At 49.3% G+C, this 22,758-nt stretch overlaps 1 protein-coding gene across 2 annotated transcripts in view; it reads left to right on the top strand.

The window, feature by feature from the left end:
- The window catches only part of LOC129846194 (general transcription factor 3C polypeptide 1-like), a 40,840-nt gene extending 21,201 nt beyond the window's left edge, over window positions 1–19,639 (top strand). Inside the window, exons 5-15 of one of the 2 annotated variants that reach the window (XM_055914174.1) lie at window positions 5,521–5,644; window positions 10,012–10,185; window positions 10,327–10,442; window positions 10,679–11,183; window positions 14,041–14,225; window positions 14,335–14,426; window positions 14,700–14,853; window positions 15,777–15,880; window positions 16,328–16,461; window positions 17,584–17,656; window positions 18,956–19,639. In XM_055914174.1, the coding sequence (XP_055770149.1) occupies window positions 5,521–5,644; window positions 10,012–10,185; window positions 10,327–10,442; window positions 10,679–11,183; window positions 14,041–14,225; window positions 14,335–14,426; window positions 14,700–14,853; window positions 15,777–15,880; window positions 16,328–16,461; window positions 17,584–17,656; window positions 18,956–19,436 (2,142 nt within the window). In that variant the 3' untranslated portion in view covers window positions 19,437–19,639. The remainder of the gene's footprint in view (window positions 1–5,520; window positions 5,645–10,011; window positions 10,186–10,326; window positions 10,443–10,678; window positions 11,184–14,040; window positions 14,226–14,334; window positions 14,427–14,699; window positions 14,854–15,776; window positions 15,881–16,327; window positions 16,462–17,583; window positions 17,657–18,955) is intronic. The other variant, XM_055914173.1, reaches the window with a different exon arrangement.
- The last annotated feature ends 3,119 nt before the right edge of the window (window positions 19,640–22,758 follow it).

Below are 22,758 nucleotides of genomic sequence, written 5' to 3'. Positions count from 1 at the left end.
CAGGACAGTGTGTGGTTAGAGAGTGTGTATCAGGACAGTGTGTGGTTAGAGAGTGTGTGGTTAGAGAGTGTGTATCAGGACAGTGTGTGGTTAGAGAGTGTGTGGTTAGAGAGTGTGTATCAGGACAGTGTGTGGTTAGAGAGTGTGTATCAGGACAGTGTGTGGTTAGAGAGTGTGTGGTTAGAGAGTGTGTATCAGGACAGTGTGAGGTTAGAGAGTGTGTATCAGGACAGTGTGAGGTTAGAGAGTGTGTATCAGGACAGTGTGAGGTTAGAGAGTGTATATCAGGACAGTGTGAGGTTAGAGAGTGTGTATCAGGACAGTGTGGGGTTAGAGAGTGTGTATCAGGACAGTGTGTGGTTAAAGAGTGTGTATCAGGACAGTGTGAGGTTAGAGAGTGTGTATCAGGACAGGCAGTGTGTGGTTAAAGAGTGTGTATCAGGACAGTGTGTGGTTAGAGAGTGTGTATCAGGACAGTGTGTGGTTAGAGAGTGTGTATCAGGACAGTGTGGGGTTAGAGAGTGTGTATCAGGACAGTGTGAGGTTAGAGAGTGTGTATCAGGACAGGCAGTGTGTGGTTAAAGAGTGTGTATCAGGACAGGCAGTGTGTGGTTAGAGAGTGTGTATCGGGACAGTGTGAGGTTAGAGAGTGTGTATCAGGACAGTGTGAGGTTAGAGAGTGTGTATCAGGACAGTGTGTGGTTAGAGAGTGTATATCAGGACAGTGTGAGGTTAGAGAGTGTGTATCAGGACAGTGTGGGGTTAGAGAGTGTGTATCAGGACAGTGTGGGGTTAGAGAGTGTGTATCAGGACAGTGTGGGGTTAGAGAGTGTGTATCAGGACAGTGTGGGGTTAGAGAGTGTGTATCAGGACAGTGTGAGGTTAGAGAGTGTATATCAGGGCAGTGTGTGGTTAGAGAGTGTGTATCAGGACAGTGTGTGGTTAGAGAGTGTGTATCAGGACAGTGTGAGGTTAGAGAGTGTATATCAGGGCAGTGTGAGGTTAGAGAGTGTGTATCAGGACAGGCAGTGTGTGGTTAAAGAGTGTGTATCAGGACAGTGTGAGGTTAGAGAGTGTGTATCAGGACAGTGTGGGGTTAGAGAGTGTGTATCAGGACAGTGTGGGGTTAGAGAGTGTGTATCAGGACAGTGTGGTTAGAGAGTGTGTATCAGGACAGTGTGGTTAGAGAGTGTGTATCAGGACAGGCAGTGTGTGGTTAGAGTGTATATCAGGGCAGTGTGTATCAGGACAGTGTGTGGTTAAAGAGTGTGTATCAGGACAGGCAGTGTGTGGTTAGAGTGTATATCAGGGCAGTGTGTATCAGGACAGTGTGTGGTTAAAGAGTGTGTATCAGGACAGTGTGAGGTTAGAGAGTGTGTATCAGGACAGTGTGGGGTTAGAGAGTGTGTATCAGGACAGTGTGAGGTTAGAGAGTGTGTATCAGGACAGTGTGGGGTTAGAGAGTGTGTATCAGGACAGTGTGTGGTTAGAGAGTGTGTATCGGGACAGTGTGAGGTTAGAGAGTGTGTATCAGGACAGTGTGAGGTTAGAGAGTGTGTATCAGGACAGTGTGGGGTTAGAGAGTGTGTATCAGGACAGTGTGTGGTTAGAGAGTGTGTATCAGGACAGTGTGAGGTTAGAGAGTGTGTATCAGGACAGTGTGTGGTTAGAGAGTGTGTATCAGGACAGTGTGAGGTTAGAGAGTGTGTATCAGGACAGTGTGAGGTTAGAGAGTGTGTATCAGGACAGTGTGTGGTTAGAGAGTGTGTATCAGGACAGTGTGTGGTTAGAGAGTGTGTATCAGGACAGTGTGTGGTTAGAGAGTGTGTATCAGGACAGTGTGAGGTCAGAGTGTGTATCAGGACAGTGTGTGGTTAGAGAGTGTGTATCAGGACAGTGTGGGGTTAGAGAGTGTGTATCAGGACAGTGTGGGGTTAGAGAGTGTGAGGTCAGAGTGTGTATCAGGACAGTGTGAGGTCAGAGTGTGTATCAGGACAGTGTGAGGTTAGAGTGTGTATCAGGACAGTGTGTGGTTAGAGAGTGTGTATCAGGACAGTGTGAGGTTAGAGAGTGTGTATCAGGACAGTGTGTGGTTAGAGAGTGTGTATCAGGACAGTGTGGGGTTAGAGAGTGTGTATCAGGACAGTGTGGGGTTAGAGAGTGTGTATCAGGACAGTGTGGGGTTAGAGAGTGTGTATCAGGACAGTGTGAGGTTAGAGAGTGTGTATCAGGACAGTGTGTGGTTAGAGAGTGTGTATCAGGACAGTGTGGGGTTAGAGAGTGTGTATCAGGACAGTGTGTGGTTAGAGAGTGTGAGGTTAGAGAGTGTGTATCAGGACAGTGTGTGGTTAGACAGTGTGTATCAGGACAGTGTGTGGTTAGAGAGTTTGTATCAGGACAGTGTGAGGTTAGAGAGTGTGTATCAGGACAGTGTGTGGTTAGACAGTGTGTATCAGGACAGTGTGTGGTTAGAGAGTGTGTATCAGGACAGTGTGAGGTTAGAGAGTGTGTATCAGGACAGTGTGAGGTTAGAGAGTGTGAGGTCAGAGTGTGTATCAGGACAGTGTGAGGTCAGAGTGTGTATCAGGACAGTGTGTGGTTAGAGTGTGTATCAGGACAGTGTGAGGTTAGAGAGTGTGTATCAGGACAGTGTGAGGTTAGAGAGTGTGTATCAGGACAGTGTGTGGTTAGAGAGTGTGTATCAGGACAGTGTGAGGTTAGAGAGTGTGTATCAGGACAGTGTGTGGTTAGAGAGTGTGTATCAGGACAGTGTGTGGTTAGAGAGTGTGTATCGGGACAGTGTGTGGTTAGAGAGTGTGTATCAGGACAGTGTGTGGTTAGAGAGTGTGTATCAGGACAGTGTGTGGTTAGAGAGTGTGAGGTTAGAGAGTGTGTATCAGGACAGTGTGTGGTTAGAGAGTGTGTATCAGGACAGTGTGGGGTTAGAGAGTGTGTATCAGGACAGTGTGAGGTTAGAGAGTGTTTATCAGGACAGTGTGAGGTTAGAGAGTGTGTGGTTAGAGAGTGTGTATCAGGACAGTGTGAGGTTAGAGAGTGTGTATCAGGACAGTGTGGGGTTAGAGAGTGTGTATCGGGACAGTGTGGGGTTAGAGAGTGTGTATCAGGACAGTGTGTGGTTAGAGAGTGTGTATCGGGATAGTGTGAGGTTAGAGAGTGTGTATCGGGATAGTGTGAGGTTAGAGAGTGTGTATCGGGACAGTGTGAGGTTAGAGAGTGTGTATCAGGACAGTGTGAGGTTAGAGAGTGTGAGGTTAGAGAGTGTGTATCAGGATAGTGTGAGGTTAGAGAGTGTGTATCGGGACAGTGTGTGGTTAGAGAGTGTATCAGGACAGTGTGTGGTTAGAGAGTGTATCAGGACAGTGTGGGGTTAGAGAGTGTGTATCAGGACAGTGTGAGGTTAGAGAGTGTGTATCAGGACAGTGTGAGGTTAGAGAGTGTGTATCAGGACAGTGTGTGGTTAGAGAGTGTGTATCAGGACAGTGTGGGGTTAGAGAGTGTGTATCGGGACAGTGTGTGGTTAGAGAGTGTGTATCAGGACAGTGTGAGGTTAGAGAGTGTGTATCAGGACAGTGTGAGGTTAGAGTGTGTGTATCAGGACAGTGTGAGGTTAGAGAGTGTGTATCAGGACAGTGTGAGGTTAGAGAGAGTGTATCAGGACAGTGTGGGGTTAGAGAGTGTGTATCAGGACAGTGTGAGGTTAGAGAGTGTGTATCAGGACAGTGTGAGGTTAGAGAGTGTGTATCAGGACAGTGTGAGGTTAGAGAGTGTGTATCAGGACAGTGTGAGGTTAGAGAGTGTGTATCGGGACAGTGTGGGGTTAGAGAGTGTGTATCGGGACAGTGTGAGGTTAGAGAGTGTATCGGGACAGTGTGAGGTTAGAGAGTGTATCGGGACAGTGTGAGGTTAGAGAGTGTATCGGGACAGTGTGAGGTTAGAGAGTGTGTATCAGGACAGTGTGAGGTTAGAGAGTGTGTATCAGGACAGTGTGAGGTTAGAGAGTGTGTATCAGGACAGTGTGTGGTTAGAGAGTGTGTATCAGGACAGTGTGTGGTTAGAGAGTGAGTGTGTATCAGGACAGTGTGAGGTTAGAGAGTGTGTATCAGGACAGTGTGGGGTTAGAGAGTGTGTATCAGGACAGTGTGGGGTTAGAGAGTGTGTATCGGGACAGTTTGAGGTTAGAGTGTGTATCGGGACAGTGTGAGGTCAGAGTGTGTATCGGGACAGTGTGAGGTCAGAGTGTGTATCGGGACAGTGTGAGGTCAGAGTGTGTATCGGGACAGTGTGAGGTCAGAGTGTGTATCGGGACAGTGTGAGGTCAGAGTGTGTATCGGGACAGTGTGAGGTCAGAGTGTGTATCGGGACAGTGTGAGGTCAGAGTGTGTATCGGGACAGTGTGAGGTCAGAGTGTGTATCGGGACAGTGTGAGGTCAGAGTGTGTATCGGGACAGTGTGAGGTCAGAGTGTGTATCGGGACAGTGTGAGGTCAGAGTGTGTATCGGGACAGTGTGAGGTCAGAGTGTGTATCGGGACAGTGTGAGGTCAGAGTGTGTATCGGGACAGTGTGAGGTCAGAGTGTGTATCGGGACAGTGTGAGGTCAGAGTGTGTATCGGGACAGTGTGAGGTCAGAGTGTGTATCGGGACAGTGTGAGGTCAGAGTGTGTATCGGGACAGTGTGAGGTCAGAGTGTGTATCGGGACAGTGTGAGGTTAGAGTGTGTATCGGGACAGTGTGAGGTCAGAGTGTGTATCGGGACAGTGTGAGGTCAGAGTGTGTATCGGGACAGTGTGAGGTTAGAGTGTGTATCGGGACAGTGTGAGGTTAGAGAGTGTGTATCGGGACAGTGTGAGGTTAGAGAGTGTGTATCGGGACAGTGTGTGGTTAGAGAGTGTGTATCGGGACAGTGTGAGGTTAGAGTGTGTATCGGGACAGTGTGAGGTTAGAGTGTGTATCAGGACAGTGTGGTTAGAGAGTGTGTATCAGGACAGTGTGGTTAGAGAGTGTGTATCAGGACAGTGTGTATCAGGACAGTGTGAGGTTAGAGAGTGTGTATCAGGACAGTGTGTATCAGGACAGTGTGAGGTTAGAGAGTGTGTATCAGGACAGTGTGTGGTTAGAGAGTGTGTATCAGGACAGTGTGGGGTTAGAGAGTGTGTGGTTAGAGAGTGTGTATCAGGACAGTGTGTGGTTAGAGAGTGTGTATCAGGACAGTGTGGTTAGAGAGTGTGTATCAGGACAGGCAGTGTGAGGTTAGAGAGTGTGTATCAGGACAGGCAGTGTGTGGTTAGAGAGTGTGTATCAGGACAGTGTGAGGTTAGAGAGTGTGTATCAGGACAGTGTGTGGTTAGAGAGTGTGTATCAGGACAGTGTGTGGTTAGAGAGTGTGTATCAGGACAGTGTGAGGTTAGAGTGTGTATCAGGACAGTGTGAGGTTAGAGTGTGTATCAGGACAGTGTGAGGTTAGAGAGTGTGTATCAGGACAGTGTGTTTTCTCTCTGCAGAGTATCAGTGAGAAGACCTTCAAGCGTATGTATCAGTACATGCAAGCCGCCAAACTGGTCCAAGTTGTCATTAAACCAGTTGAACACCTCAACCCTACAGTAGGACCTTGTGACACCAGGAGAGGTATGTACACTACCTCACTACCTCACTACCTCTACCCTACAGTAGGACCTTGTGACACCAGGAGAGGTATGTACCCTACACACTACCTCACTACCTCACTACCTCAACCCTACAGTAGGCCCCTGTGATACCAGGAGAGGTATGTACCCTACACACTACCTCACTACCTCAACCCTACAGTAGGGCCCTGTGACACCAGGAGAGGTATGTACCCTACACACTACCTCACCACCTCAACCCTACAGTAGGACCCTGTGACACCAGGAGAGGTATGTACCCTACACACTACCTCACTACCTCACTACCTCAACCCTACAGTAGGACCCTGTGACACCAGGAGAGGTATGTACCCTACACACTACCTCACTACCTCAACCCTACAGTAGGACCCTGTGACACCAGGAGAGGTATGTACCCTACACACTATCTCACTACCTCAACCCTACAGTAGGGCCCTGTGACACCAGGAGAGGTATGTACCCTACACACTACCTCACTACCTCAACCCTACAGTAGGGCCCTGTGACACCAGGAGAGGTATGTACCCTACACACTAACTCACTACCTCAACCCTACAGTAGGGCCCTGTGACACCAGGAGAGGTATGTACCCTACACACTACCTCACTACCTCACTGCCTCAACCCTACAGTAGGATCCTGTGACACCAGGAGAGGTATGTACCCTACACACTACCTCACTACCTCAACCCTACAGTAGGGCCCTGTGACACCAGGAGAGGTATGTACCCTACACACTACCTCACTACCTCACTGCCTCAACCCTACAGTAGGACCCTGTGATACCAGGAGAGGTATGTACCCTACACACTACCTCACTACCTCACTACCTCAACCCTACAGTAGGGCCCTGTGACACCAGGAGAGGTATGTACCCTACACACTACCGCACTACCTCAACCCTACAGTCGACCCCTGTGATACCAGGAGAGGTATGTACCCTACACACTACCTCACTACCTCAACCCTACAGTAGGGCCCTGTGACACCAGGAGAGGTATGTACCCTACACACTGCCTCACTACCTCAACCCTACAGTAGGGCCCTGTGACACCAGGAGAGGTATGTACCCTACACACTACCTCACTACCTCACTGCCTCAACCCTACAGTAGGACCCTGTGATACCAGGAGAGGTATGTACCCTACACACTACCTCACTACCTCAAACCTACAGTAGGACCCTGTGATACCAGGAGAGGTATGTACCCTACACACTACCTCAACCCTACAGTAGGGCCCTGTGACACCAGGAGAGGTATGTACCCTACACACTACCTCACTACCTCACTATCTCAACCCTACAGTAGGCCCCTGTGACACCAGGAGAGGTATGTACCCTACACACTACCTCACTACCTCACTACCTCAACCCTACAGTAGGACCCTGTGACACCAGGAGAGGTATGTACCCTACACACTACCTCACTACCTCAACCCTACAGTAGGCCCCTGTGACACCAGGAGAGGTATGTACCCTACACACTACCTCACTACCTCACTCCCTCAACCCTACAATAGGACCCTGTGACACCAGGAGAGGTATGTACCCTACACACTACCTCACTACATCAACCCTACAGTAGGGCCCTGTGATACCAGGAGAGGTATGTACCCTACACACTACCTCACTACCTCAACCCTACAGTAGGACCCTGTGATACCAGGAGAGGTATGTACCCTGCACACTACCTCACTACCTCACTCCCTCAACCCTACAGTAGGACCCTGTGACACCAGGAGAGGTATGTCCCCTACACACTACCTCACTACCTCAACCCTACAGTAGGCCCCTGTGATACCAGGAGAGGTATGCACCCTACACACTACCTCACTACCTCAACCCTACAGTAGGACCCTGTGATACCAGGAGAGGTATGTACCCTACACACTACCTCACTACCTCACTACCTCAACCCTACAGTAGGGCCCTGTGATACCAGGAGAGGTATGTACCCTACACACTACCTCACTACCTCAACCCTACAGTAGGACCCTGTGATACCAGGAGAGGTATGTACCCTACACACTACCTCACTACCTCACTACATCAACCCTACATTAGGGCCCTGTGATACCAGGAGAGGTATGTACCCTACACACTACCTCACTACCTCAACCCTACAGTAGGCCCCTGTGATACCAGGAGAGGTATGTACCCTACACACTACCTCACTACCTCAACCCTACAGTAGGACCCTGTGACACCAGGAGAGGTATGTACCCTACACGCTACCTCGCTACCTCACTACCTCAACCCTACAGTAGGGCCCTGTGACACCAGCAGAGGTATGTACCCTACACACTACCTCACTACCTCAACCCTACAGTAGGGCCCTGTGACACCAGGAGAGGTATGTACCCTACACACTACCTCACTACCTCAACCCTACAGTAGGACCCTGTGATACCAGGAGAGGTATGTACCCTACACACTACCTCACTACCTCAACCCTACAGTAGGACCCTGTGACACCAGGAGAGGTATGTACCCTACACACTACCTCACTACCTCAACCCTACAGTAGGGCCCTGTGATACCAGGAGAGGTATGTACCCTACACACTACCTCACTACCTCACTACCTCAACCCTACAGTAGGCCCTTTTGACACCAGGAGAGGTATGTACCCTACACACTACCTCACTACCTCACTACCTCAACCCTACAGTAGGGCCCTGTGACACCAGGAGAGGTATGTACCCTACACACTACCTCACTACCTCAACCCTACAGTAGGACACCCTGTGACACCAGGAGAGGTATGTACCCTACACACTACCTCACTACCTCACTACCTCAACCCTACAGTAGGACCCTGTGACACCAGGAGAGGTATGTACCCTACACACTACCTCACTACCTCACTACATCAACCCTACAGTAGGACCCTGTGACACCAGGAGAGGTATGTACCCTACACACTACCTCACTACCTCACTCCCTCAACCCTACAGTAGGACCCTGTGACACCAGGAGAGGTATGTACCCTACACACTACCTTACTACCTCAACCCTACAGTAGGGCCCTGTGACACCAGGAGAGGTATGTACCCTACACACTACCTCACTACCTCAACCCTACAGTAGGACCCTGTGATACCAGGAGAGGTATGTACCCTACTCACTACCTCACTACCTCAACCCTACAGTAGGACCTTGTGACACCAGGAGAGGTATGTACCCTACACACTACCTCACTACCTCACTACCTCAACCCTACAGTAGGACCCTGTGACACCAGGAGAGGTATGTACCCTACACACTACCTCACTACCTCAACCCTACAGTAGGGCCCTGTGATACCAGGAGAGGTATGTACCCTACACACTACCTCACTACCTCACTACCTCAACCCTACAGTAGGACCCTGTGATACCAGGAGAGGTATGTACCCTACACACTACCTCACTACCTCAACCCTACAGTAGGACCCTGTGACACCAGGAGAGGTATGTACCCTACACACTACCTCACTACCTCAACCCTACAGTAGGGCCCTGTGACACCAGGAGAGGTATGTACCCTACACACTACCTCACTACCTCAACCCCACAGTAGGACCCTGTGACACCAGGAGAGGTATGTACCCTACACACTACCTCACTACCTCACTACCTCAACCCTACAGTAGGACCCTGTGATACCAGGAGAGGTATGTACCCTACACACTACCTCACTACCTCACTACCTCAACCCTACATTAGGACCCTGTGACACCAGGAGAGGTATGTACCCTACACACTACCTCACTACCTCAACCCTACAGGAGGCCCCTGTGACCCTGGCCGAGACCCTATTAGGGTGTTTTGGGGAGTTGGGATATGATAATTCAATTACCACATGTATATTAATACTAACTTGTACATGTGAAACAGGACCGATATAATCACCCAGTCTGACGGCTGGTTCTCCTAGACACTAACTCAGATATAATCACCCAGTCTGATGGCTGGTTCTCCTAGACACTAACTCAGATATAATCACCCAGTCTGATGGCTGGTTCTCCTAGACACTAACTCAGATATAATCACCCAGTCTGGTGGCTGGTTCTCCTAGACACTAACTCAGATATAATCACCCAGTGTGATGGCTGGTTCTCCTAGACACTAACTCAGATATAATCACCCAGTGTGATGGCTGGTTCTCCTAGACACTAACTCAGATATAATCACCCAGTCTGATGGCTGGTTCTCCTAGACACTATGCCCTATACACTATGCCCTATACACTACGCCCTTTGTTCTGTCTGACACCCTGTTCCCTTCCTCACTAACTCCCCCTTCCTTACTCTCCTTGTCCTCACTGAGGCCGCCTTGTTCCCTAACCCCTCGTCTCCTCTCCTCTAGGCACCAAGGTAGTGGCTCGCTGTCTGAAGCTAATCAAACCCTACGTGAGGAAGGAGGTGGTCGAGGATGACGATGATAACGACGACGATGATGGGGGAGGAGCAAATAGGAAGACCGTCCCCACAGAGGGGCGGATCATGGAGAGAGACTTGCTCTCACAGGCCTATGGGATCAGTACGTTCTGGTTTGCTCTTTTCTTATTGGCCAAAATATTGGTGTAGAAATAGGTATTTTCCTTTTTTTTAAGGCAAGGAAACATTTCCATTTGTGATTGGTTGAATGTCTTACTCTCTGCTTTGTGATTGGCTGATCTAGTCGTGTCCTGCGGGACCAAGGGCATCTCTCAGAGTGCACTGCGTGCGAGGATGTGCATCGGCAATCTGGAGTCTCGTATGATCTGCCGACTGCTGGAGAGGACAGACATGATCAAGGTAAAAGTCTGTGTATACACATTCAATAAATATATTCACAGATATGTCATCTACTGTGATGTCACCATTGTTTTGTCATAGATCATCATTGATATGTCATTTTTCTGTCGTCATGTCAACGCTTATTGCGCTGTGTCTGTTTGCCGTGTATATGTAAGTTTTCCCATGTTTAAAAAATAAATAAATATGAAATGGACAATTGTGCGTGTGTTCCCGTGTGTCCGTCCGTCCCTCAGGGTTTCATGGAAGACGAGGGTCGTCAGAGGACCACTAAGTACCTCGGCCATATGCATGTAGATGAGTCCGATCTGCTTCAACATCTAGTTAAAGAGCAGGAGCGATCAGACAGGCTTCGCGCTGGAGGGGGAGGAGGGGAAGGAGAGGGGGTCCCCAAAACCCCAGCACAGGCTACCCCAAAAACACCAGCTACCCCAAAGACTCGGCCTACCCCAAAAACACCAGCTACCCCAAAGACTCGGCCTACCCCAAAAACACCAGCTACCCCAAAGACTCGGCCTACCCCAAAAACCCCATTGCTTCTGGAACCTCTGGGAGACACTGAGGGAGAGGAGGAGGAGGAGAGAGAGAGGGATGAGGAAGACAAAGACTGGGAAGTCAAGAAGAAAGGGAAGAAGGGAGCGAAGAAGAAAAATGCAAAAGAAAAGAAAGTGGGCAAGATGTCTCTCCTGAAGCAGTCCAAAGTCAACTTCCTGGTACCTCATCACTCTACACCCATCACGAGTAAGTACCCAACACCTTAAATACTGACCTAACTCTACTTCCTGGTACCTCATCACTCTACACCCATCACGAGTAAGTACCCAACACCTTAAATACTGACCTAAATCTACTTCCTGGTACCTCATCACTCTACACCCATCACGAGTAAGTACCCAACACCTTAAATACTGACCTAAATCTACTTCCTGGTACCTCATCACTCTACACCCATCACGAGTAAGTACCCAACACCTTAAATACTGACCTAAATCTACTTCCTGGTACCTCATCACTCTGCACCCATCACGAGTAAGTACCCAACACCTTAAATACTGACCTAACTCTACTTCCTGGTACCTCATCACTCTACACCCATCACGAGTAAGTACCCAACACCTTAAATACTGACCTAACTCTACTTCCTGGTACCTCATCACTCTACACCCATCACGAGTAAGTACCCAACACCTTAAATACTGACCTAAATCTACTTCCTGGTACCTCATCACTCTACACCCATCACGAGTAAGTACCCAACACCTTAAATACTGACCTAAATCTACTTCCTGGTACCTCATCACTCTACACCCATCACGAGTAAGTACCCAACACCTTAAATACTGACCTAAATCTACTTCCTGGTACCTCATCACTCTGCACCCATCACGAGTAAGTACCCAACACCTTAAATACTGACCTAACTCTACTTCCTGGTACCTCATCACCCTAACACCCATTTCCCTACACCTTAGCATCCTGTAGGGGTTCAATCTAACCAATGCTCACTTAAGATTTCATCTCCATTTACACTGCATTTGGAAAGTATTCAGACCCCTTCACTTTTCCTGCATTTTACAGCCTTATTCTAAAATAATAAAAAATAAATAAAAAATCCCTCATCAGTCTACACGCAACACTCCATAATGACAAAGCAAAAACAGGTATTTAGACATTTCTGCAAAAGTATAAAAATTAAAAAATTAAAAAAATCTCACATTTACATAAGAATTCAGACCCTTTACTCAGTACTTTGGTAGCGATTACAGCCTCAAGTCTTCCTGGGTAGGATGCTATAAGTTTGGCACACCTGTATTTGGGGTGTTTCTCCCATTCTTCTCTGCAGATCCTCTCAATCTCTGTCAGGTTGGATGGGGAGCGTCGCTACACAGATATTTTCAGGTCTCTCCAGAGATGTTCGATCGGGTTCAAGTCCGGGCTATAGCTGGGCCACTCAAGGACATTCAGAGACTTGTCCTGAACCTACTCCTGCGTTGTCCTGTTAGAAGGTGAACCTTCGTCCCAGTCTGAGGCTCTGGAGCAGGTTTTCATCAAGGATCTCTGGGTTCCTTGTTCTGTTCATCTTTCCCTCGATCCTGACTAGTCTCCCTGACGCTGGAAAACACCCCCACAGCATCCCCACAGCTCCGCTCATCTTTGCTTTGATCCTGACTAGTCTCCCTGACGCTGGAAAACACCCCCACAGCATCCCCACAGCTCCGCTCATCTTTGCTTTGATCCTGACTAGTCTCCCTGACGCTGAAAAACATCCCCACAGCTCCGCTCATCTTTGCTTTGATCCTGACTAGTCTCCCTGACGCTGAAAAACATCCCCACAGCTCCGCTCATCTTTGCTTTGATCCTGACTAGTCTCCCTGACGCTGAAAAACACCCCCACAGCATCCCCACAGCTCCGCTCATCTTTGCTTTGATCCTGACTAGTCTCCCTGACGCTGGAAAACACCCTCACAGCATCCCCACAGCTCCGCTCATCTTTGCTTTGATCCTGACTAGTCTCCCTGACGCTGGAAAACACCCCCACAACATGATGCTGCCACCACCATGCTTCACCGTAGGGATGGTGCCAGGTTTCCTTCAGATGTGACACTTGGCATTCAGGCCAAAGAGTTCAATCTTGGTTTCATCAGCCCAGAGAATCTTGTTTTTCATGGTCTGAGAGTCTTTAGGTGCCTTTTGGCAAACTCCAAGCGTGCTGTTGTGAGCCTTTTACTGAGGAGTGGCTTCCGTCTGGCCACTCTACCATAAAGGCCTGAATGGTGGAGTGCTGCAGAGATGGTTGTCCTTCTGGAAGGTTCTCCCATCTCCACAGAGGAACTATAGAGCTCTGTCAGAGACCGTCGGGTTCTTGGTCACCTCCCTGACCAAGGCCCTTCTCCCCGATTGCTCAGTTTGGCCGGGCGGCCAGCTCTAGGAAGAGTCTTGGTGGCTCCAAACGTCTTCCATTTAAGAATGATGGAGGCCACTGTGTTGTTGGGGACCTTCAAAGCTGCAGACATTGTTTGGTACCCTTCCCCAGATCTCTGCCTCGACACAATCGTGTCTCGGAGCTCAATGGACAATTCCTTCGACCTCATGGCTTGGTTTTTGCTCTGACATTCACTGTCAACTGTGGGACCTTATATAGACAGGTGTGTGCCTTTCCAAATAATGTCCAATCAATTGAATTTACCACAGGTGGACTCCAATCGAGTTGTAGAAACATCTCAAGGATGATCAATGGAAACAGGATGCACCTGAGCTCAATTTCAACTGTCATAGCAAAGGGTCTGAATACTTATGTAAATACGGTATTTCTGTTTTTACATTTCTAAAAACTGGATTTCGCTTTGTCATTATGGGGTATTGTGATGTCATTATGGGGTATTGTGATGTCATTATGGGGTATTGTGATGTCATTATGGGGTATTGTGGGTAGATTGAATTTTAAAAATATATTTTTACAATAAGGATGTAACATAATGTGGAAAAAGTGAAGACGTCTGGCTGTCAGGTTGAGGAATTGTATCAGATCTATTTCTATCTGTGATGTTTCACGCCCCTGAATATTCCCCTGCTTTACCTTGGTTCACTTGCCTCTCAGGTAAGACCACACCCCCTACCAAAGGTGGAGCCAATCAGGAGCCAGAGCTGGAGTCTACGCTCAGCCCAGAGGAGGAGTCAAAATTCTGTCCTGACGTTTCATTGGACCAGACGGGGAGTATGTTCGAAGGCAACAGCCAAGCAGAGAACAGCGTCACGGTCGTCGAGGAGATCCCCAGTCAGAAGGTGAGGCTGTGTGTCTCTAACATTATGGTGTAAGATGTCTTTAAATCTAGTGCACGAATTCCCTGTCTGAATCCCTCTCCTCTTCCTCCCTCCGTCTCTGTTTGGTCAGGAGCACCAACGCCAGACGTACCGCCTGCTGAAGAGGAAGAACGTGATTGTGGAAGCTGTCCAGAGCCTCAAGATCATAGAGGGCCTCTTCACGTCAGTCACACCACTTCCTGTCTCACTGGGATTTGTAGTTTAAAACAATATATAAATAATCCTGAATCTGATTATATTGCTCTTCTCATCCCCCCCTCCTCTCTCTCTCTGTCTCTCTCTCTCTCTGTCTCTCTCTCTCTCTGTCTCTCTGTCTCTCTGTCTCTCTCTCTGTCTCTGTCTCTCTCTCTGTCTCTCTCTCTCTCTGTCTCTCTCTCTCTCTCTCTCTCTCTCTCTCTGTCCCTCTCTCTCTCCCCCCTCTGTGTCTCCCTCCAGAATCCAGAGGTTGGTTCAGGATGAGGAGAAGCTAGAGGGTGTGATCACCAAGTGTTGTAAGAAGTCTATCCTGCGTCTCATCAGATCTCTGTCTAAAGAGGGAATGCTCAAACTGTTCAGAACCACTGTTATACAGGACGGAGTCAGCAAGAAGGTACACACACTGCGCACACACACACACTGGACACACACACACACACACACTGGACACACACACACACACACACACACACACACACTGGACACACACTGGACACACACACTGCACGCACACTGGACACACACACACTGGACACACTGCACACACACACTGGACACACGGACACACACACACACACACACACACTGGACACACACACACACACTGCACACTGGACACGGACACACTGGACACACACTGGATGTACACACTGGACCCACATAAACAGACAGACATTCACCCGTGCATTTACAGCTTGTAACTAGTTTCTCTAACTGTGTATTTTGTCTCCCTCTCTCCTCCTCTCTTCCTTTCTTCCTCTCCTCCTCTCTTCCTCTCCTCCTCTCCTCCTGCTCCTCTCCTCCTCTCCTCCTGCTCCTCTCCTCCTCTCCTCCTGCTCCTCTCCTCCTCTCCTCCTGCTCCTCTCCTCCTCTCCTCCTGCTCCTCTCCTCTCCTCTCCTCTCCTCTCCTCTCCTCTCCCCTCCTCTCCTCTCCTCTCCTCTCCCCTCCTCTTCACCCCCTCTCTTCTCTCTTCCTCTCTTCCTCCTCTCTTCTTCTCCCCTCCTGTCTCCTCCTCCTCTCCTCCTCCTCTCCTCTCCTCTCCTCTCCTCTCCTCTCCTCTCCTCCTCCTCTCCTCCTCCTCTCCTCTCCTCCTCCTCTCCTCCTCCTCTCCTCCTCCTCTCCTCCTCCTCTCCTCCTCCTCTCCTCTCCTCCTCCTCTCCTCTCCTCTTCTCCCCCACTCCTCTCCTCTCCCCTCCTCTCCCCTCCTCTCCTCTCTTCTCCCCTCCTCTCCCCTCCTCTCCTCTCCTCTCCCCTCCTCTCCCCTCCTCTCCCCTCCTGTCTCCTCCTCCTCCTCCTCTCCTCCTCCTCTCCTCCAGGTGGAGTTTATAGTCCACCCCTCTGTCTCTCCTAGTGATGCTGTAGTGAAGTCGGCTATAGAACAGGTCCGCTTCCGCATCTCCAGCTCCTACCCTGCTGCACGGTGAGACGGACGGACGAACAGACGGACGCACTGACAGACGGACAGACGGACACACTGACAGACGGACGGGTGGACGCACTGACAGACGGACGGATGGACGGACGGATGGATGGACGGACGGACGGACGGACGCACAGACACACTGACAGACAGACACACTGACAGACAGACTCACTGACAGACAGACTCACTGACAGACAGACTCACTGACAGACAGACTCACTGACAGACAGACTCACTGACAGACAGACTCACTGACAGACAGACTCACTGACAGACAGACTCACTGACAGACAGATTCACTGACAGACAGATTCACTGACAGACAGATTCACTGACAGACAGATTCACTGACAGACAGATTCACTGACAGACAGATTTAAGAGTAAAGACTCCTCTATAACTGCTCTCTCTTTCATTTCTCTCTATCCTTCTCTCTCTCTGTAGTAATGAAATGCAGGAGGAGGAGAAGGCTAAGGAGAGAGAGAGGAGCAGTGTGGGAAATGAGGTCCCTGCTGAACCCCAGAATATGACAACAGAGGACAAAGACAAACAACTGAAGACCTTCAAACCTTCTATAGGTGAACTTCTGTGTGGTGTGAGATGGTGGTAACCCTGCTACCTGGAATATGACTGTTCAGTAGCTGACAAGCCTCTCTGTCTCTCTCTGTCCCTCTCTGTCTCACTCTCTCTCTCTCTCTCTGTCTCTGTCCCTCTCTCTGTCTCTCTCTGTCTCACTCTCTCTCTCTCTCTCTGTCCCTCTCTGTCTCACTCTCTCTCTCTCTCTCTGTCTCTGTCTCTCTCTGTCCCTCTGTCTCCCCCGTCTCTCTCTGTCCCTCTGTCTCCCCCCGTCTCTGTCTCTGTCCCTCTCTGTCCCCCTCTGTCTCCCCCGTCTCTCTCTGTCTCCCCCCGTCTCTGTCTCTGTCCCTCTCTGTCCCTCTCTGTCTGCCCCCGTCTCTCACTCTGTCTCTCTCTCTGTCTCCCCCGTCTCTCACTCTGTCTCTCTCTCTGTCTCCCCCGTCTCTCTCTCTCTGTCTCCCCCCGTCTCTGTCTCTGTCCCTCTCTGTCCCTCTCTGTCTCTCTCTCCCCCCCGTCTCTGTCTCTGTCCCTCTCTGTCCCTCTCTGTCTCTCTCTCTCCCCCCGTCTCTGTCTCTGTCCCTCTCTGTCTGCCCCCGTCTCTCTCTGTCCTCTCTGTCTGCCCCCGTCTCTTCCTCTGTCTCTCTCCTCTGTCCTTCTCTGTCTGCCCCCGTCTCCCCCCGTCTCTCTCTGTCCCTCTCTGTCTGCCCCTGTCTCTTCCCCTGTCTCTCTCTCTCTCTCTCTGTCTGCCCCCGTCTCTCTCTGCCCCTCTCTGTCTATGTCTCCCCCCGTCTCTCTCCCTCCGTCTGTCTCCCCCCGTCTCTCTCTGTCCCTCTCTCTCTGTCCCCCCGCCTCTCTCTCTGTCCGCCCCCGCCTCTCTCTCTGTCCGCCCCCGCCTCTCTCTCTGTCTGCCCCCGCCTCTCTCTCTGTCCGCCCCCGCCTCTCTCTCTGTCCGCCCCCGCCTCTCTCTCTGTCCGCCCCCGCCTCTCTCTCTGTCCGCCCCCGCCTCTCTCTCTGTCCGCCCCCGCCTCTCTCTCTGTCCGCCCCCGCCTCTCTCTCTGTCCGCCCCGTCTCTCTCTGTCTCTCTCTCTCTCTCTCTCTGACTGTCTCTCTCTGTCCGCCCCCAGTCCCAGGTCTCAGCAGGTCTTTGGGGTACCAGCCTAAGATGCCACGTCTGAGACTGACACACACCTTCTTGTGGTACGCACCAGTATTAGCCTTAAACTAACTAGTCCCACAGTCAGTATTACCCTTAAACTAACTAGTCCCACAGTCAGTATTACCCTTAAACTAACTAGTCCCACAGTCAGTATTACCCTTAAACTAACTAGTCCCACAGTCAGTATTACCCTTAAACTAACTAGTCCCACAGTCAGTATTACCCTTAAACTAACTAGTCCCACAGTCAGTATTACCCTTAAACTAACTAGTCCCACAGTCAGTATTACCCTTAAACGAACTAGTCCCACAGTCAGTATTACCCTTAAACGAACTAGTCCCACAGTCAGTATTACCCTTAAACGAACTAGTCCCACAGTCAGTATTACCCTTAAACGAACTAGTCCCACAGTCAGTATTACCCTTAAACGAACTAGTCCCACAGTCAGTATTACCCTTAAACGAACTAGTCCCACAGTCAGTATTACCCTTAAACGAACTAGTCCCACAGTCAGTATTACCCTTAAACGAACTAGTCCCACAGTCAAGCTAACTTATTCCCTTAAACGAACTAGTCCCACAGTCAGTATTACCCTTAAACGAACTAGTCCCACAGTCAGTATTACCCTTAAACGAACTAGTCCCACAGTCAGTATTACCCTTAGCAACGTAAGGCGGTTCAGTTCCCACAGTCAGTATTACCAGTAGTCCACACAGTGTAACACTGGTCAACGTAAGGGGTCCCACAGTCAGTATTACCAGTATTACCCTTAAACTAACTAGTCCCACAGTCAAGCAACTTTTCCCTTTGTCGGATAAACTATTTTGAATTAAATTAAATATATTGTTCTAGGAAAAATGGTATTTCATACCACACAGTGTACACTGGGCAACGTAAGGGGTTCAGTTAATAGTATTTCATACCACACAGTGTACACTGGGCAACGTAAGGGGTTCAGTTAATAGTATTTCATACCACACAGTGTACACTGGGCAACGTAAGGGGTTAGTTAATAGTATTTCATACCACACAGTGTACACTGGGTAACGTAAGGGGTTCAGTTAATAGTATTTCATACCACCCAGTGTACACTGGGCAACGTAAGGGGTTCAGTTAATAGTATTTCATACCACACAGTGTACACTGGGCAACGTAAGGGGTTCAGTTAATAGTATTTCATACCACCCAGTGTACACTGGGCAACGTAAGGAGGTTCAGTTAGTAGTATTTCATACCACACAGTGTACACTGGGCAACGTAAGGGGTTCATTATTAATGAAGCCAGAGAAACACTTGTTAAAACCATATCAATATTTATCATTGATGAAATGTGTTCCTAGGTATCTGGTCTACGGACACCCCCTGAGACACCCCTCTACCCCCTCTACCGCCACTCCCCCTGACCTCCACAACACCCCCAGCTCTATCGTCCTCCCCACTGATAACCCTGGTGTCCAGACGACCTACCCCACCACCCCCGGTAACCCCTCACAACCCCAAACTACACACCCTGACGACACCCATCCTTCTAGCTCTGAAAACACAGACCTCACCACCTCAACCCCCCGAAACACAGACTCCCCCGACACCCAGAACTCGGACCTCCCCGACACCCAGAACTCGGACCTCCCCGACACCCAGAACCCACCCACTGACAACGCTGCAGTAAGTGACCCCGCCTCCACAGAGGGCCAGCCAGGCCTGCCCACTGACCCGGAAGTGATGTCATCGTTGGCGGAGGAAGGGCAGGAGGGGATCAATCTGACAGATGTCGGACACGACCCTGACATGAAAGGTACATTACAGAAATATTTGAATTAATGCTAACCTCCCTTGTTATTGGTACGAGAATATGTGAATTAATGCTAACCTCCCCTGTTATTGGTACGAGAATGTGAATGAATGCTAACCTCCCCTGTTATTGGTACGAGAATATGTGAATTAATGCTAACCTCCCCTGTTATTGGTACTAGAATATGTGAATGAATGCTAACCTCCCCTGTTATTGGTACTAGAATATGTGAATGAATGCTAACCTCCCCTGTTATTGGTACTAGAATATGTGAATTAATGCTAACCTCCCCTGTTATTGGTACTAGAATATGTGAATGAATGCTAACCTCCCCTGTTATTGGTACTAGAATATGTGAATGAATGCTAACCTCCCCTGTTATTGGTACTAGAATATGTGAATTAATGCTAACCTCCCCTGTTATTGGTACTAGAATATGTGAATTAATGCTAACCTCCCCTGTTATTGGTACTAGAATATGTGAATTAATGCTAACCTCCCCTGTTATTGGTACTAGAATGTGTGAATGAATGCTAACCTCACCTGTTATTGGTACTAGAATGTGTGAATGAATGCTAACCTCCCCTGTTATTGGTACTAGAATGTGTGAATGAATGCTAACCTCCCCTGTTATTGGTACTAGAATGTGTGAATTAATTCTAACCTCCCCTGTTATTGGTACTAGAATGTGTGAATTAATGCTAACCTCCCCTGTTGTTGGTACTAGAGTATGTAATTCACGGCAGCATCCCGCATTCACGGCAGCATCCCGCATTCACGGTAGCATCCCGCATTCACGGTAGCATCCCGCATTCACGGTAGCATCCCGCATTCACGGCAGCATCCCGCATTCACGGCAGCATCCCGCATTCACGGCAGCGTACCGCATTCACGGCAGCGCCCCGCATTCACGGTAGCATCCCGCATTCACGGCAGCATCCCGCATTCACGGTAGCGTCCCGCATTCACGGTAGCATCCCGCATTCACGGCAGCATCCCGCATTCACGGTAGCATTATTGGTACTAGAATATGTGAACTAATGCTAACCTCCCGCTGTTATTGGTAGCTAGAATATGTGAATGAATGCTAACCTCCCCTGTTATTGGTACTAGAATGTGTGATTCACGGCAGCATCCCGCATTCACGGCAGCATCCCGCATTCACGGCAGCGTCCCGCATTCACGGCAGCGTCCCGCATTCACGGCAGCGTCCCGCATTCACGGCAGCGTCCCGCATTCACGGCAGCGTCCCGCATTCACGGCAGCGTCCCGCATTCACGGCAGCGTCCCGCATTCACGGCAGCGTCCCGCATTCACGGCAGCGTCCCGCATTCACGGCAGCGTACCGCATTCACGGTAGCATCCCGCATTCACGGCAGCATCCCGCATTCACGGTAGCATTATTGGTACTAGAATATGTGAATTAATGCTAACCTCCCCTGTTATTGGTACTAGAATATGTGAATGAATGCTAACCTCCCCTGTTATTGGTACTAGAATGTGTGAATGAATGCTAACCTCCCCTGTTATTGGTACTAGAATGTGTGATTCACGGCAGCATCCCGCATTCACGGCAGCATCCCGCATTCACGGCAGCGTCCCGCATTCACGGCAGCGTCCCGCATTCACGGCAGCGTCCCGCATTCACGGCAGCGTCCCGCATTCACGGCAGCGTCCCGCATTCACGGCAGCGTCCCGCATTCACGGCAGCGTCCCGCATTCACGGCAGCATCCCGCATTCACGGCAGCGTCCCGCATTCACGGCAGCGTCCCGCATTCACGGCAGCGTACCGCATTCACGGCAGCGTCCCGCATTCACGGCAGCGTACCGCATTCACGGTAGCATCCCGCATTCACGGCAGCATCCCGCATTCACGGTAGCATTATTGGTACTAGAATATGTGAATTAATGCTAACCTCCCCTGTTATTGGTACTAGAATATGTGAATGAATGCTAACCTCCCCTGTTATTGGTACTAGAATGTGTGAATGAATGCTAACCTCCCCTGTTGTTGGTACTAGAGTATGTAATTCACGGCAGCATCCCGCATTCACGGCAGCATCCCGCATTCACGGCAGCGTACCGCATTCACGGCAGCGTACCGCATTCACGGCAGCGTACCGCATTCACGGCAGCGTACCGCATTCACGGTAGCATCCCGCATTCACGGCAGCATCCCGCATTCACGGTAGCATTATTGGTACTAGAATATGTGAATTAATGCTAACCTCCCCTGTTATTGGTACTAGAATATGTGAATGAATGCTAACCTCCCCTGTTATTGGTACTAGAATGTGTGAATGAATGCTAACCTCCCCTGTTATTGGTACTAGAATGTGTGAATGAATGCTAACCTCCCCTGTTATTGGTACTAGAATGTGTGAATGAATGCTAACCTCCCCTGTTATTGGTACTAGAATGTGTGAATGAATGCTAACCTCCCCTGTTATTGGTACTAGAATGTGTGAATGAATGCTAACCTCCCCTGTTATTGGTACTAGAATGTGTGAATTAATTCTAACCTCCCCTGTTATTGGTACTAGAATATATGAATTAATGCTAACCTCCCCTGTTATTGGTACTAGAATATGTGAATGAATGCTAACCTCCCCTGTTATTGGTACTAGAATGTGTGAATGAATGCTAACCTCCCCTGTTATTGGTACTAGAATGTGTGAATGAATGCTAACCTCCCCTGTTATTGGTACTAGAATGTGTGAATGAATGCTAACCTCCCCTGTTATTGGTACTAGAATATGTGAATGAATGCTAACCTCCCCTGTTATTGGTACTAGAATGTGTGAATGAATGCTAACCTCCCCTGTTATTGGTACTAGAATGTGTGAATGAATGCTAACCTCCCCTGTTATTGGTACTAGAATGTGTGAATGAATGCTAACCTCCCCTGTTATTGGTACTAGAATGTGTGAATGAATGCTAACCTCCCCTGTTATTGGTACTAGAATGTGTGAATGAATGCTAACCTCCCCTGTTATTGGTACTAGAATGTGTGAATGAATGCTAACCTCCCCTGTTATTGGTACTAGAATGTGTGAATTAATTCTAACCTCCCCTGTTATTGGTACTAGAATATATGAATTAATGCTAACCTCCCCTGTTATTGGTACTAGAATATGTGAATGAATGCTAACCTCCCCTGTTATTGGTACTAGAATGTGTGAATGAATGCTAACCTCCCCTGTTATTGGTACTAGAATATGTGAATGAATGCTAACCTCCCCTGTTATTGGTACTAGAATATGTGAATGAATGCTAACCTCCCCTGTTATTGGTACTAGAATGTGTGAATGAATGCTAACCTCCCCTGTTATTGGTACTAGAATGTGTGA

The sequence above is a fragment of the Salvelinus fontinalis genome, unplaced genomic scaffold, assembly GCF_029448725.1.
Source record: "Salvelinus fontinalis isolate EN_2023a unplaced genomic scaffold, ASM2944872v1 scaffold_0475, whole genome shotgun sequence".
Classification (NCBI taxonomy): domain Eukaryota; kingdom Metazoa; phylum Chordata; class Actinopteri; order Salmoniformes; family Salmonidae; genus Salvelinus; species Salvelinus fontinalis.
The sequence above is the reverse complement of the archived record's forward strand: the minus strand, read 5'-3'. Positions and strand labels throughout refer to the sequence as shown.